The sequence below is a fragment of the Bombina bombina genome, unplaced genomic scaffold, assembly GCF_027579735.1.
Source record: "Bombina bombina isolate aBomBom1 unplaced genomic scaffold, aBomBom1.pri scaffold_1072, whole genome shotgun sequence".
Classification (NCBI taxonomy): Eukaryota; Metazoa; Chordata; class Amphibia; order Anura; family Bombinatoridae; genus Bombina; species Bombina bombina.
In genome coordinates this window covers 88473-102601 of record NW_026513105.1, presented here as the reverse complement: position 1 = coordinate 102601, position 14129 = coordinate 88473, and the positions used below count along the sequence as shown (strand labels likewise).

The 14129-nt window shown below is 38.7% G+C and overlaps 1 protein-coding gene across 1 annotated transcript in view; it reads left to right on the top strand.

Moving 5' to 3' along the window:
* Nucleotides 1–9066: 9066 nt before the first annotated feature.
* The window catches only part of LOC128644710 (ATP-dependent RNA helicase DHX15), a gene marked incomplete at its 5' end in the record, with an annotated part of 60781 nt that continues 55718 nt past the window's right edge, over nt 9067–14129 (top strand). Inside the window, 4 exon segments of the mRNA XM_053697226.1 lie at nt 9067–9234; nt 10524–10610; nt 10895–11044; nt 11830–11938. Coding sequence (XP_053553201.1) covers nt 9067–9234; nt 10524–10610; nt 10895–11044; nt 11830–11938 — 514 coding nt within the window.

Sequence of the window (14129 nt, the reverse complement as noted above, 5' to 3'; positions counted from 1 at the left end):
TTTGTCCCCTTCTCTGAATCTGGATCAAGAGACCAGAAATTCTCTTCTATGGTGGCTTTATCGGCCACATCTGTCCAGGGGGATGCCATTCAGCAGGCCAGACTGGACAATTGTAACAACAGACGCCAGCCTTCTAGGTTGGGGCGCCGTCTGGAATTCTCTGAAGGCTCAGGGACAATGGAATCAGGAGGAGAGTCTCCTACCAATAAACATTCTGGAATTGAGAGCAGTTCTCAATGCCCTCCTGGCTTGGCCCCAGTTGACAACTCGGGGGTTCATCAGGTTTCAGTCGGACAACATCACGACTGTAGCTTACATCAACCATCAGGGAGGGACAAGAAGCTCCCTAGCAATGATGGAAGTATCAAAGATAATTCGCTGGGCAGAGTCTCACTCTTGCCACCTGTCAGCAATCCACATCCCGGGAGTGGAGAACTGGGAGGCGGATTTTTCTTTCATGTAATTAACAAGAGTCCATGAGCTAGTGACGTATGGGATATACATTCCTACCAGGAGGGGCAAAGTTTCCCAAACCTTAAAATGCCTATAAATACACCCCTCACCACACCCACAAATCAGTTTTTACAAACTTTGCCTCCAAGGGAGGTGGTGAAGTAAGTTTGTGCTAGATTCTACGTTGATATGCGCTCCGCAGCAAGTTGGAGCCCGGTTTTCCTCTCAGCGTGCAGTGAATGTCAGAGGGATGTGAGGAGAGTATTGCCTATTGAATGCAGTGATCTCCTTCTACGGGGTCTATTTCATAAGGTTCTCTGTTATCGGTCGTAGAGATTCATCTCTTACCTCCCTTTTCAGATCGACGATATACTCTTATATTTACCATTTCCTCTACTGATTCTCGTTTCAGTACTGGTTTGGCTTTCTACAAACATGTAGATGAGTGTCCTGGGGTAAGTAAGTCTTATTTTCTGTGACACTCTAAGCTATGGTTGGGCACTTTATTTATAAAGTTCTAAATATATGTATTCAAACATTTATTTGCCTTGACTCAGAATGTTCAACTTTCCTTATTTCCAGACAGTCAGTTTCATATTTGGGATTATGCTTTAATTATCATATTTTTTCTTTTGTTCTTCCGACCTGGACTGTAATTTCAACAGATGCAAGTCTCACAGGTTGGGGAGCTGTGTGGGGATCTCTGACGGCACAAGGAGTTTGGGAATCTCAGGAGGTGAGATTACCGATCAATATTTTGGAACTCCGTGCAATTTTCAGAGCTCTTCAGTTTTGGCCTCTTCTGAAGAGAGAATCGTTCATTTGTTTTCAGACAGACAATGTCACAACTGTGGCATACATCAATCATCAAGGAGGGACTCACAGTCCTCTGGCTATGAAAGAAGTATCTCGAATTTTGGTTTGGGCGGAATCCAGCTCCTGTCTAATCTCTGCGGTTCATATCCCAGGTGTAGACAATTGGGAAGCGGATTATCTCAGTCGCCAAACGTTGCATCCGGGCGAATGGTCTCTTCACCCAGAGGTATTTCTTCAGATTGTTCAATTGTGGGGGCTCCCAGAGATAGATCTGATGGCCTCTCATCTAAACAAGAAACTTCCCAGGTATCTGTCCAGATCCCGGGATCCTCAGGCGGAGGCAGTGGATGCATTATCACTTCCTTGGAAGTATCATCCTGCCTATATCTTTCCGCCTCTAGTTCTTCTTCCAAGAGTAATCTCCAAGATTCTGAGGGAATGCTCGTTTGTTCTGCTAATAGCTCCGGCATGGCCTCACAGGTTTTGGTATGCGGATCTTGTCCGGATGGCATCTTGCCAGCCATGGACTCTTCCGTTAAGACCAGACCTTCTGTCACAAGGTCCTTTTTTCCATCCGGATCTGAAATCCTTAAATTTAAAGGTATGGAGATTGAACGCTTGATTCTTGGTCATAGAGGTTTCTCTGACTCCGTGATTAATACTATGTTACAGGCTCGTAAATCTGTATCTCGAGAGATATATTATAGAGTCTGGAAGACTTATATTTCTTGGTGTCTTTCTCATCATTTTTCTTGGCATTCTTTTAGAATACCGAGAATTTTACAATTTCTTCAGGATGGTTTGGATAAGGGTTTGTCCGCAAGTTCTTTGAAAGGACAAATCTCTGCTCTTTCTGTTCTTTTTCACAGAAAGATTGCTATTCTTCCTGATATTCATTGTTTTGTACAAGCTTTGGTTCGTATAAAACCTGTCATTAAGTCAATTTCTCCTCCTTGGAGTTTGAATTTGGTTCTGGGAGCTCTTCAAGCTCCTCCGTTTGAACCTATGCATTCATTGGACATTAAATTACTTTCTTGGAAAGTTTTGTTCCTTTTGGCTATCTCTTCTGCTAGAAGAGTTTCTGAATTATCTGCTCTTTCATGTGAGTCTCCTTTTCTGATTTTTCATCAGGATAAGGCGGTGTTGCGAACTTCTTTTGAATTTTTACCTAAAGTTGTGAATTCCAACAACATTAGTAGAGAAATTGTGGTTCCTTCATTATGTCCTAATCCTAAGAATTCTAAGGAGAAATCATTGCATTCTTTGGATGTTGTTAGAGCTTTGAAATATTATGTTGAAGCTACGAAATCTTTCCGTAAGACTTCTAGTCTATTTGTTATCTTTTCCGGTTCTAGGAAAGGCCAGAAAGCTTCTGCCATTTCTTTGGCATCTTGGTTGAAATCTTTAATTCATCTTGCCTATGTTGAGTCGGGTAAAACTCCGCCTCAAAGAATTACAGCTCATTCTACTAGGTCAGTATCTACTTCCTGGGCGTTTAGGAATGAAGCTTCGGTTGACCAGATCTGCAAAGCAGCAACTTGGTCTTCTTTGCATACTTTTACTAAATTCTACCATTTTGATGTATTTTCTTCTTCTGAAGCAGTTTTTGGTAGAAAAGTTCTTCAGGCAGCGGTTTCAGTTTGAATCTTCTGCTTATGTTTTTTGTTAAACTTTATTTTGGGTGTGGATTATTTTCAGCAGGAATTGGCTGTCTTTATTTTATCCCTCCCTCTCTAGTGACTCTTGTGTGGAAAGATCCACATCTTGGGTAGTCATTATCCCATACGTCACTAGCTCATGGACTCTTGTTAATTACATGAAAGAAAACATAATTTATGTAAGAACTTACCTGATAAATTCATTTCTTTCATATTAACAAGAGTCCATGAGGCCCACCCTTTTTTGTGGTGGTTATGATTTTTTTGTATAAAGCACAATTATTCCAATTCCTTATTTTATATGCTTCGCACTTTTTCTTATCACCCCACTTCTTGGCTATTCGTTAAACTGATTTGTGGGTGTGGTGAGGGGTGTATTTATAGGCATTTTAAGGTTTGGGAAACTTTGCCCCTCCTGGTAGGAATGTATATCCCATACGTCACTAGCTCATGGACTCTTGTTAATATGAAAGAAATGAATTTATCAGGTAAGTTCTTACATAAATTATGTTTTTAAGTCGTCAGACTTTTCATCCGGGGGAGTGGGAACTTCATCCGGAGGTCTTTGCCCAAATACTTCGTCATTGGGGCAAACCAGAGATAGATCTCATGGCGTCTCGACAGAACGCCAAGCTTCCTCGTTACGGGTCCAGATCCAGGGATCCGGGAGCGGTCCTGATAGATGCCTTGACAGCACCTTGGACCTTCAGGATGGCTTATGTGTTTCCACCCTTCCCGATGCTTCCTCGATTGATTGCAAGAATCAAGCAGGAGAGAGCATCAGTTATTCTAATAGCACCTGCATGGCCACGCAGGACTTGGTATGCAGACCTGGTGGACATGTCATCCTGTCCACCTTGGTCTCTACCTCTGAAACAGGACCTTCTGATACAGGGTCCTTTCAAACATCAAAATCTAACTTCTCTGAAGCTGACTGCTTGGAAATTGAACGCTTGATTTTATCAAAACGTGGTTTTTCTGAGTCAGTTATTGATACCTTAATACAGGCTAGGAAGCCTGTTACCAGAAAGATTTACCATAAGATATGGCGTAAATACCTATATTGGTGCGAATCCAAAGGTTACTCTTGGAGTAAGGTTAGGATTCCTAGGATATTGTCTTTTCTACAAGAAGGTTTAGAAAAGGGTTTATCTGCTAGTTCCTTAAAGGGACAGATCTCAGCTCTGTCCATTCTGTTGCACAAACGTCTGTCAGAAGTTCCAGACGTTCAGGCTTTTTGTCAGGCTTTGGCCAGGATTAAGCCTGTGTTTAAAACTGTTGCTCCGCCATGGAGTTTAAACCTTGTTCTTAACGTTTTACAGGGCGTTCCGTTTGAACCCCTTCATTCCATTGATATAAAGTTGTTATCTTGGAAAGTTCTATTTTTAATGGCTATTTCCTCGGCTCGAAGAGTCTCTGAGTTATCAGCCTCACATTGTGATTCTCCTTATTTGATTTTTCATTCGGATAAGGTAGTTCTGCGTACTAAACCTGGGTTCTTACCTAAGGTAGTCACTAACAGGAATATCAATCAAGAGATTGTTGTTCCATCCTTGTGTCCAAATCCTTCTTCGAAGAATGAACGTCTTCTGCACAATCTGGATGTAGTTCGTGCCCTAAAATTTTACTTACAAGCAACTAAAGAATTTCGACAAACGTCTTCCCTGTTTGTCGTTTACTCTGGTCAGAGGAGAGGTCAAAAGGCTTCTGCTACCTCTCTCTCTTTTTGGCTTCGTAGCATAATTCGTTTAGCTTATGAGACTGCTGGACAGCAGCCTCCTGAAAGAATTACAGCTCATTCCACTAGAGCTGTGGCTTCCACTTGGGCCTTTAAGAATGAGGCCTCTGTTGAACAGATTTGCAAGGCTGCAACTTGGTCTTCGCTTCATACTTTTTCCAAATTTTACAAATTTGACACTTTTGCTTCCTCGGAGGCTATTTTTGGGAGAAAGGTCCTTCAGGCAGTGGTTCCTTCTGTATAAAGAGCCTGCCTATCCCTCCCGTCATCCGTGTACTTTTGCTTTGGTATTGGTATCCCAGAAGTAATGATGACCCGTGGACTGATCACACTTAACAGGAGAAAACATAATTTATGCTTACCTGATAAATTCCTTTCTCCTGTAGTGTGATCAGTCCACGGCCCGCCCTGTTTTTTACGGCAGGTAAATATTTTTTAAATTATACTCCAGTCACCACTACACCCTTTGGCTTCTCCTTTCTCGTTGGTCCTTGGTCGAATGACTGGGAGTGACGTAGAGGGGAGGAGCTATATGGCAGCTCTGCTGGGTGAATCCTCTTGGACTTCCTGTTGGGGAGGAGTAATATCCCAGAAGTAATGATGACCCGTGGACTGATCACACTACAGGAGAAAGGAATTTATCAGGTAAGCATAAATTATGTTTTTCCTCTTCTCCAAATTTTAAAAGAATGTTTCCTGTACCGAATAGTAATTTGGAAGTGTGGAATACTGTGTCCCTAAGGAAGACTATCCCATTTCCACCCTGGCTAAACATGCTACTATCCCACTGGAAGATAGCATATCTTTCAAGAACCCAATGGATAGGAAATTAGGATATCGGAGAGGTCCTCCTTCAGGGAGGTTTGCTTTTCTAACCAGCTATAGGCATTGCTGCTGTGGCTTGGGCTGCCACTTTTTGGTGCGACTCCTTATCTGAATTGATTTCGGGAGAATCCCCTTTCCGCATTCAGGCCTTAAAAACGGCCAATTCCTTAATTTGTGATGCCCTTATTAAAATAATTTGTCTCAATGCCAAGAACTCTGACTTCGCTGTGCTGGCTAGGAGTGCTCTCTGCCTAAAGTCTTGGTCAGCGGACATCGTCTCCAAGTCTAGGTTACTATCTTTTGACCTTTTAAGGGAAAAATCCTTATTTGGCCCCGTACTGGATCCCATCATTTCTACTGTCACTCATGGAAAGGGTGTCATTCTATATCAGTATAAGAAATCTAGGACTAAAGGGCGTCCTATGGGACATTTTCGCTCCTTGTGTCCGAACAAGACAGGAGTGCTTCAGCAATTAAGTCTGAAATGTTTAGGATTACCTGGAAACCAAATCTGGTAATGAACAAGGACAAACAGCCCAAAAAATCGACCCCAGACAACAAGTCAGCATGAGGGATCGGCCCCCGACTTGGGCTCAGGTAATATATTTAGACCTGTCTCAGGTAATATCTTTGGATCCAGAGTTGAGTCTTTCCTGGTGTCTGTCTCAGGAATCCATTCTTCAGGGCATGTGCTTTCTGCACCCGTCTTGAGAAATTCTAATAGATATAAGTTTGACAGGCTTGGGGTTCCGTGTGGGGTTCTCTGAGAGCTCAGGGAACCTGGCGAACAGAGAAATCGATTCTCCCGATCAACGTTCTGGAGTTGAGGGCCATCTTCAATGCTCTTCTGTCGTGGCCCAAGTTACGTTCTGCCCATTATATTCGATTTCAGTTGGACAACATCACTATAGTGGCTTATGTCAACCACCAGGGCGGAACTCACAACTCTGACTATGCTGGAAGTGTCTCGTATTCTTCAATGGGCAGAGACATACCAATGTCAAATATCAGCCATTCACATTCCAGGTGGGGAAATATGGGAAGCAGATTTTCTGAGCAGGCAGACTCTTCACTTCGGGTAATGGTCTCTAAACCAGAAGGTTTTTTTGTGGAGGGCTTATCTATCTTGGTGTGCGGTGCGTGGGTTCCCTTGGCTCCTCCATAAAGCCTTAATCTTGTTCTTAGAGTTAGGCTATATTTGAGCCTATGCATTCTGTTGATATTAAGTTACTAACTTGGAAAGTGTTATTACGGTAGCTATTTCCTCTGTTCGTAGAGTTTCGGAATTGTCTGCCCTTCCAGTGTGATCCGTATTATCTGGTGTTTCATTCGTATAAGGTTGTACTTCGGACATAGCCAGGGTTTTTACCTATGGTGGTCTCAACTTGTATCAATCAAATAGTTTTGTCTTTTTGTCCCAATCCTCCTCCTTCCATGGAGAGGTTATTGCATATCTGGATTCATGCTACCAACGAATTTCGTCAATCTTCTTCCTTGTTTGTTCTGTTTTCTGGTAATCACAAGAGTCAGAAGGCCACAGCTGTTACTCATTCCTTCTGGCTCAAAAGTTTGATTCGCTTGGCTTATATAGAGGCGGGTTAGCAGCCTTCATCCCGGATTACGGCACATTCTACCCGTGCAGTGTCTACTTCCATGGCCTTTATGAATGAGGCTTCAGTTAAACAGATCTGCAAGGCTGCTACCTAGTCTTCATTGCATACTTTCACGAAATGTTACCGATTTGATATTTCTGCCACAGTAGAGGTGTCTTTTTGGAGAAAGGGTTCTTCAAACGGTCGTGCCTAGTAATTAAGGACTACCTTTCCCTCAATATTTTCGTGGACGCCACAGCTTGGGTATTGGTTTCCCATAGGGTTATGAATGGAAAGAAAGGATAAATATAATTTATGCTTACCTGATGATTTTTTTTTTTTTCTTCCTTTCTTGGCAGTGAGTCCACAAACCCGCCCTGATTACTGTAGTGGCGGCAGTCCTATGGCACCTCCTGTACCCCTTTTTTATCTCTACTTTTCCTTATCCTCGGCTTGAACTACTGAGAGAAGGTAGTGGGAGGGACATTTCAATGCTCTGTTTGGGGTGTCTTTGTCGCCTCCTGGTGGCTAGGTGAAGTATTTCCCATTGGTTATGAATAACATTTGTGCGCACTCACTGCCAAGAAAGAAAATAATTTATCAGGTAAACATAAATTATATTTTCCTGTGGCTGTCATCTTCTTGCTTTACTCTGCTGCTATACTGGTTCAGATGTTAGGTTACACAATACAAATAGACACCAGGTGGCAGTCTTCTCTAAAGCCAGCAATATTACTTTGGTCTTGCATTATTATTGCTTTTATATTGTGATTAAATACAATGTTTATTAGGGCTAAATATGTAGATTCCTTAAACTCCCCTCTCTCTCAACAATGCCTATGTACATATATACGTATATTATGTATATCTATTTAGAGATCATTTTTCCCCTAAAATGTATGTTTGTAACAGTAGTCGGATTGTTTGTAAAATAAAGTTTTGTCATCTGTACAAAGGTTTTGCAGGTCTTCTAAATATTTTTATTAATACGTTTATCAGAACTTAGAAATAAGTGAAGTTTGGATTTTTTTCACATCCTCCCATGAAATACTTTAACTAGTACTGACTTTTTGCAATATTCATAAGTTCAGTCTCATGACAGTCATTTGTCACTAGTGTGTAATACCACAGCTGTTTTTTTTTTTGTTTGTTTTTTTTTGACCACTGTTTTCACTGTTCTAGTATGTGATTCACTCGCACACCTGCATTCACACATTTTTCCACACACAACTTTTCATCATCTTCAATTCTTTCACTTTTTTCACTCACACATCACGCACTTTACCAAACATTCAATACTTTCACTCTGCAATTTCTTACAATTCACCATATACCTTACACTACTTTGCATAAACCCTACACACACCTGCATGCATAGAATTTTCACACTATTTTTATTTTATTTTTTTCCCCTCTGTCCGATATCTATTCAGTTACTAGAATAAAGTTTATGTATTTAGTAGAAAGTAGTTATTCCAAATTATACGATTTTAATATATACAGTGTTTTGTTTGATGCTCTTTGTAACATATTAGTAACATACTGTGTACATATTGTGTCACTGTTATATACATTTTTATTTACTTTTTTTTTCTTTTCATGTTATACAAGGGGTTAAAATTACCTTGATTACCATTGGTCATTGTGCATAATTTATTTTCTTCCTTGTGAACCTGCTTTATCCCTGACTAAGTGCCGGTGTAGGCACCAAATATGTAGGATCCACTGGATATTTAAGGGCTGGTGGTTATTCATGGCAATGTTGATTTTTGCACCATTGCCATTTTAAAAGGATGCAATAAAAGTCCATTTTTACCCCTGCAGCCGGTCCATTCTATTTTGGGACTTTTCGGCTCATTGTGATTCCTTTTGTACAAATATTTGGAATTGATGGCTATTTCTGCTACGGTTTTTCATTAAATATCATAATGTGGGCAAAATTGTGCTTTATTTTAATATGGATATTTGTCATTTTTAATTTTAGGAAATCGACGAGGCGTGCAAAAGAATTAAACGTGAAATTGATGATTTAGGCCCTGAAGTTGGTGACATCAAAATTATCCCTTTGTATTCAACTCTTCCACCACAACAGCAACAAAGAATATTTGAACCTCCTCCACCCAAGAAACCAAATGGTGCGATAGGAAGAAAAGTATGTTTTTTTTTTTTTAATTCTAATGTCTAATAAGTTTGTTAAATGCTGCATGCTATTAAAAGTATGTTTATTGCGAGGTCATTTATCTATTTTTCTTCATCATTTCATATAAATTATAAAATCCCTTTTTTACCTTTTCTCTTCTACAAATTTTATTTCTAAACATGAAGGTCAAAGTATGACTTCAAGGGACAGTGAACAATTTGTAATTACAATACATTTATATGGTGTTGCTAAAGAATTGCATATCCGCCAAATCTTGTTTTAAAACAAATTAACATCCTTTTTCTGCGTTTTTTTAGTCTGCAGACTGCAAGGCTAAGCCATGATCATAATGTTTGTGTAAAATGCATTTATTTGCAGCTGTTATCATTTAAAGTCAATTAGGGACAGATATGTAGCAGGGTGTATTTAAAGTTCTGAGAATTAGACATTTTCAGAGCTAAATTACTGAAAAAGGTGCAAAATAAATAACGAAAATATATTACAAAGTAGTTTCTTTACTCATAAATAAACATTCTATATAAAAATCTCACGGTTTTTACTGTCCCTTTCAGTCTGTAAAATATATATATATATATATATATATATATATATATATATTTATTTTTTTATACTGCTTTAAAGGGATACTAAACCCACATTTTTTTCTTTCTTGATTCAAATACAGCATGCAATTTTAAGCAACATTATAATTTACTCCTATTATCAATTTTTCTTCATTCTCATGTTATCTTGATTTGGACTGTAAGCTTAAGAGCCGGCCCGTTTTTGGTTCAGCACCTGGGTAGCGTTTGCTGATTTGCTAAATGTAGCAAACCAATCGGCAAGCGCTACCCAGGTGCTGAACAAAAAATAGGCCGTCTCCTAACCTTATTACTGCTTTTTCAAAGAAAGAAAGCAAGAGAATGAAGAAAAATTGAGGATATGAGTAAATTAGAAAGTTGCTTAAAATTGCATCCTCTATCTGAATCATTAAAGAAAAAAAATTGTGTTTAGTATCCCTTTAACTAAAATTTTATATTTTAACCAAAAATCCAATATTCATTATACAGCCTTTTAAATGTGAGACTCTTCATTGTGTGCTGCAATTTATAAGAAACCCACATGTAGAATTTTTTTTTTTTCTCCATAGTCTTAATTTTAGGTATTTCTTTGGCTTCAAAGTGTGCTTCATACCACTCTTGGGTGCAGTTGGTTTAAACAGTGAATGCCGTTTAACAAGATTATAAAAATAAAACTGGTGTAATAAAGCACTTCTGCTAAGGTTTTTATTTTTATTATAGGTTGTCGTATCAACTAATATTGCTGAGACCTCGTTAACCATTGATGGTGTTGTATTTGTGATTGATCCTGGCTTTGCTAAACAAAAGGTATATTGTATTTTGTTTTTCTGGAAATATAACCTGTTTTTTAGTATCATTTTTTTTGTAAAGTAGTTTTGACAACATTCAAACTTCTATAGATATTTCCATGTATTGAAGAAATCTCAATGGTAAAGTTGTATTTTAGTAGCCTCCTTAATGTATGGAACTATCCTTTTTCCAGTGTATATCAAATTCTTGAATGTCACCTAATATTCCAATCGGCTTAAAGCTAGTGATCTAAGCTTATCTCTATAAATGTTTGATAGTAATTGATACTTTTCTGTTACCAGGTGTATAATCCTCGTATTCGAGTAGAATCCCTTTTAGTGACGGCTATCAGTAAAGCTTCTGCACAGCAAAGGGCCGGTCGTGCTGGTCGTACAAGACCAGGCAAATGCTTTAGGCTTTACACCGAAAAGGCGTATAAAACAGAAATGCAGGTAAAGATTTTTTTTTTTTTTTTTTTATGTTCTAAGTTATTCTGGTTTTGCTGTTATATTAACTTTACTGTGCCCCAACCAATTCCACATAGCTTTATAGGGGATATAATAAAGACATGGAGGGCAGACTAGAACAGAAGAATAGCAGGGCCCTGCTCCATAGAGAGCTTACAGTTTAAATGAGCAATCCTTTAAAATGTACCGTTTCCAATAAAGGCTAAGTTAGTTAATGGGACATGAAACCCCAAAGTTCCCTTTCATGATTCTGATAGAGCATGATATTTTAAAAAACTTTCCAATTTGCTTTTATTTAATTTGCTTTATTTTCTTGGTTTCCTTTCTTGAAAAGAATATCTAAGTAGGTTTAGAAGCAGAAGTGCAATACTGGAAGTTAGTTGCTTATTGGTAGCTGCACATATGTCTGTCATTGGCTCACCAGATGTGTTCAGCTAGCTCCCAGAAGTGCATTGCTGCTCCTTCAACAAAAGATACAAAGAGAATGGAGCAAATGTAATAAAAGAAATAAATTAGAAAGTTGTTTTTTGGGGTTCCATATCCCTTTAATAGAAAAAAACATTGCTGAATGTTTAAATCCAATATTTCTTTTAGCTAATTATTTAAGTAAGCAAATAGAATGTTTGTTTTTAGGTTTATATGGAGTTTTTTTTTTTTTTACATATGTAAAATCTTTTAATTGGTCCATAATAAGCAGATCACAATAGATTTAGGTGGTTTGATGATACATTAGCTTATTTCCATTTTGTCATTTTACTTTGTGCTTATAGGACAACACCTATCCTGAAATTCTTAGGTCCAATTTGGGTTCAGTTGTGTTACAGCTAAAGAAACTTGGTATTGATGACTTGGTTCATTTTGACTTCATGGATCCGCCAGGTAATTTTTATTGGAATGTACATAATCTTTTATTACACTTTCCTGTGTTGCTCTTCCATGAACAGATGTGGTTATAATATTTTTATTTTCTCTTTGAAATGTATTTTTCATTGTGATAATTCCCCCAACTGCATTAATATATAGGTTAAGTCACACTTCACATCCACAGCATGTTGCATCTTCTGAGCAGGATATGGCGGGTGATTTGCAAATACATATGCTGCTCGTATTTGGCTCTACAGCTGTTCTTGTTTATGTGCATAACCCATTTGAGAAACTTAGACATAAAAAGGGGGTAACAATGTCAAATTTACGTGCGATTTTGGCATTGGTAAGTCTCTTTGAAAAGATTGGCGTAGACCTGAAGGGTTTTTTTTTCTCATAAGTTTGAAATTAATGCAAAGAGCTGGAATTTATATTTACAAATGTGGTTTCTTTTGAAGTAATTGGTGCACACCTTTCCATTGTTCAGTACATAAAATTAATTACAGTCTTAATGGAGAAAATGCTTCATTTAGAATACAATGCAAATTGAATTTCTATACTACTTCTGTGAATTCAGCAGAGCAATATCAAAGCTTTGTAAGATGTGTGGTCTGTTTAAATTAGTTGGTTGTAGTATATGGAGTACTATAGAAAGAAATGTTAGAGAGTTAACCCTATTTTCTCTTGTAAGGTGTATCCAGTCCACGGATCATCCATTACTTGTGGGATATTCTCCTTCCCAACAGGAAGTTGCAAGAGGATCACCCACAGCAGAGCTGCTATATAGCTCCTCCCCTAACTGCCATATCCAGTCATTCTCTTGCAACTCTCGACAAGCATGGAAGTAGTAAGAGAGAAGTGGTGAAATGTAGTTGTTTTTTTCTTCAATCAAAAGTTTGTTATTTTTAAATGGTACCGGAGTTGTACTATTTTTGTCCCAGGCAGAAAATAGAAGAAGAATCTGCCTGTGATTTCTATGATCTTAGCAGGTTGTAACTAAGATCCATTGCTGTTCTCACACATAACTGAAGAGAGAGGTAACTTCAGCTGGGGAATGGCGTGCAGGTTATCCTGCTATGAGGTATGTGCAGTTAAATTTTTTTTCTAGAGATGTAAATGCTATAAAATGCTGCTGATACCAGATTTATGTACTGTAAGCCTGAATACAGTGATTTAATAGCGACTGGTATCATGCTTACTATCAGAGGTAATACTCTTATACATTTTCAATTCCTGTTATATAAAACGTTTGCTGGAAGTGTTTAAACGTTTTTATATATGTTCTGGTGATAAAACTTTATTGGAGCCTAGTTTTTTTTCCACATGGCTGGCTTAAATTTGCATAGAAACGGTTTTCTTAGGCTTTCCACTGTTTAGACATGAGTGGGAGGGGCCTAATTTGGCGCTTAATTGCGCAGTAACTTTTACAAACTGAGACATCCAGCTTTCCTCAAGGAGTCCCCTGAATGCTCTAGGACACCTCTAAAGGGCTCTTAGGCTTTCCAAAGTCGTTTGTTTGGGAAGGTAGGGCCACAGCAGAGCTGTGGCAGTTTGTTGTGACTGTTAAAAAACGTCTATCGTTTTTTTTATCCGTTTTTTGAATTAAGGGGTTAATCATCCATTTGCAAGTGGGTGCAATGCTCTGTTAGCTTACTATACACACTAAAAATTTAGTTTGATTTACTGCTTTTTTTTCACTGTTTTTCAAATTCTGACCTTTTTTATTTTTCTTAAAGGCACAGTACCGTTTTTATTTTTTGCTTGTTAACTTGCTTTAAAGTGTTTTCCAAGCTTGCTGGTCTCATTGCTAGTCTGTTTAAACATGTCTGACATAGTGGAAACTCCTTGTTCATTATGTTTAGAAGCCATGGTGGAACCCCCTCTTAGAATGTGTACCAAATGTACTGATTTCACTTTAAGTAATAAAGACCATATTCTGTCTTTAAAAAATTTATCACCAGAGGAATCTGACGAGGGGGAAGTTATGCCGACTAACTCGCCCCACGTGTCAGACCCTTTGACTCCCGCTCAAGGGACTCACGCTCAAATGGCGCCAAGTACATCTAGGGCGCCCATAGCGTTTACTTTACAAGACATGGCGGCGGTCATGGATAATACACTGTCAGCGGTATTATCCAGACTGCCTGGGTTACGAGGAAAGCGAGACAGCTCTGGAGTTAGAAGAAATACAGAGCATACTGACTCT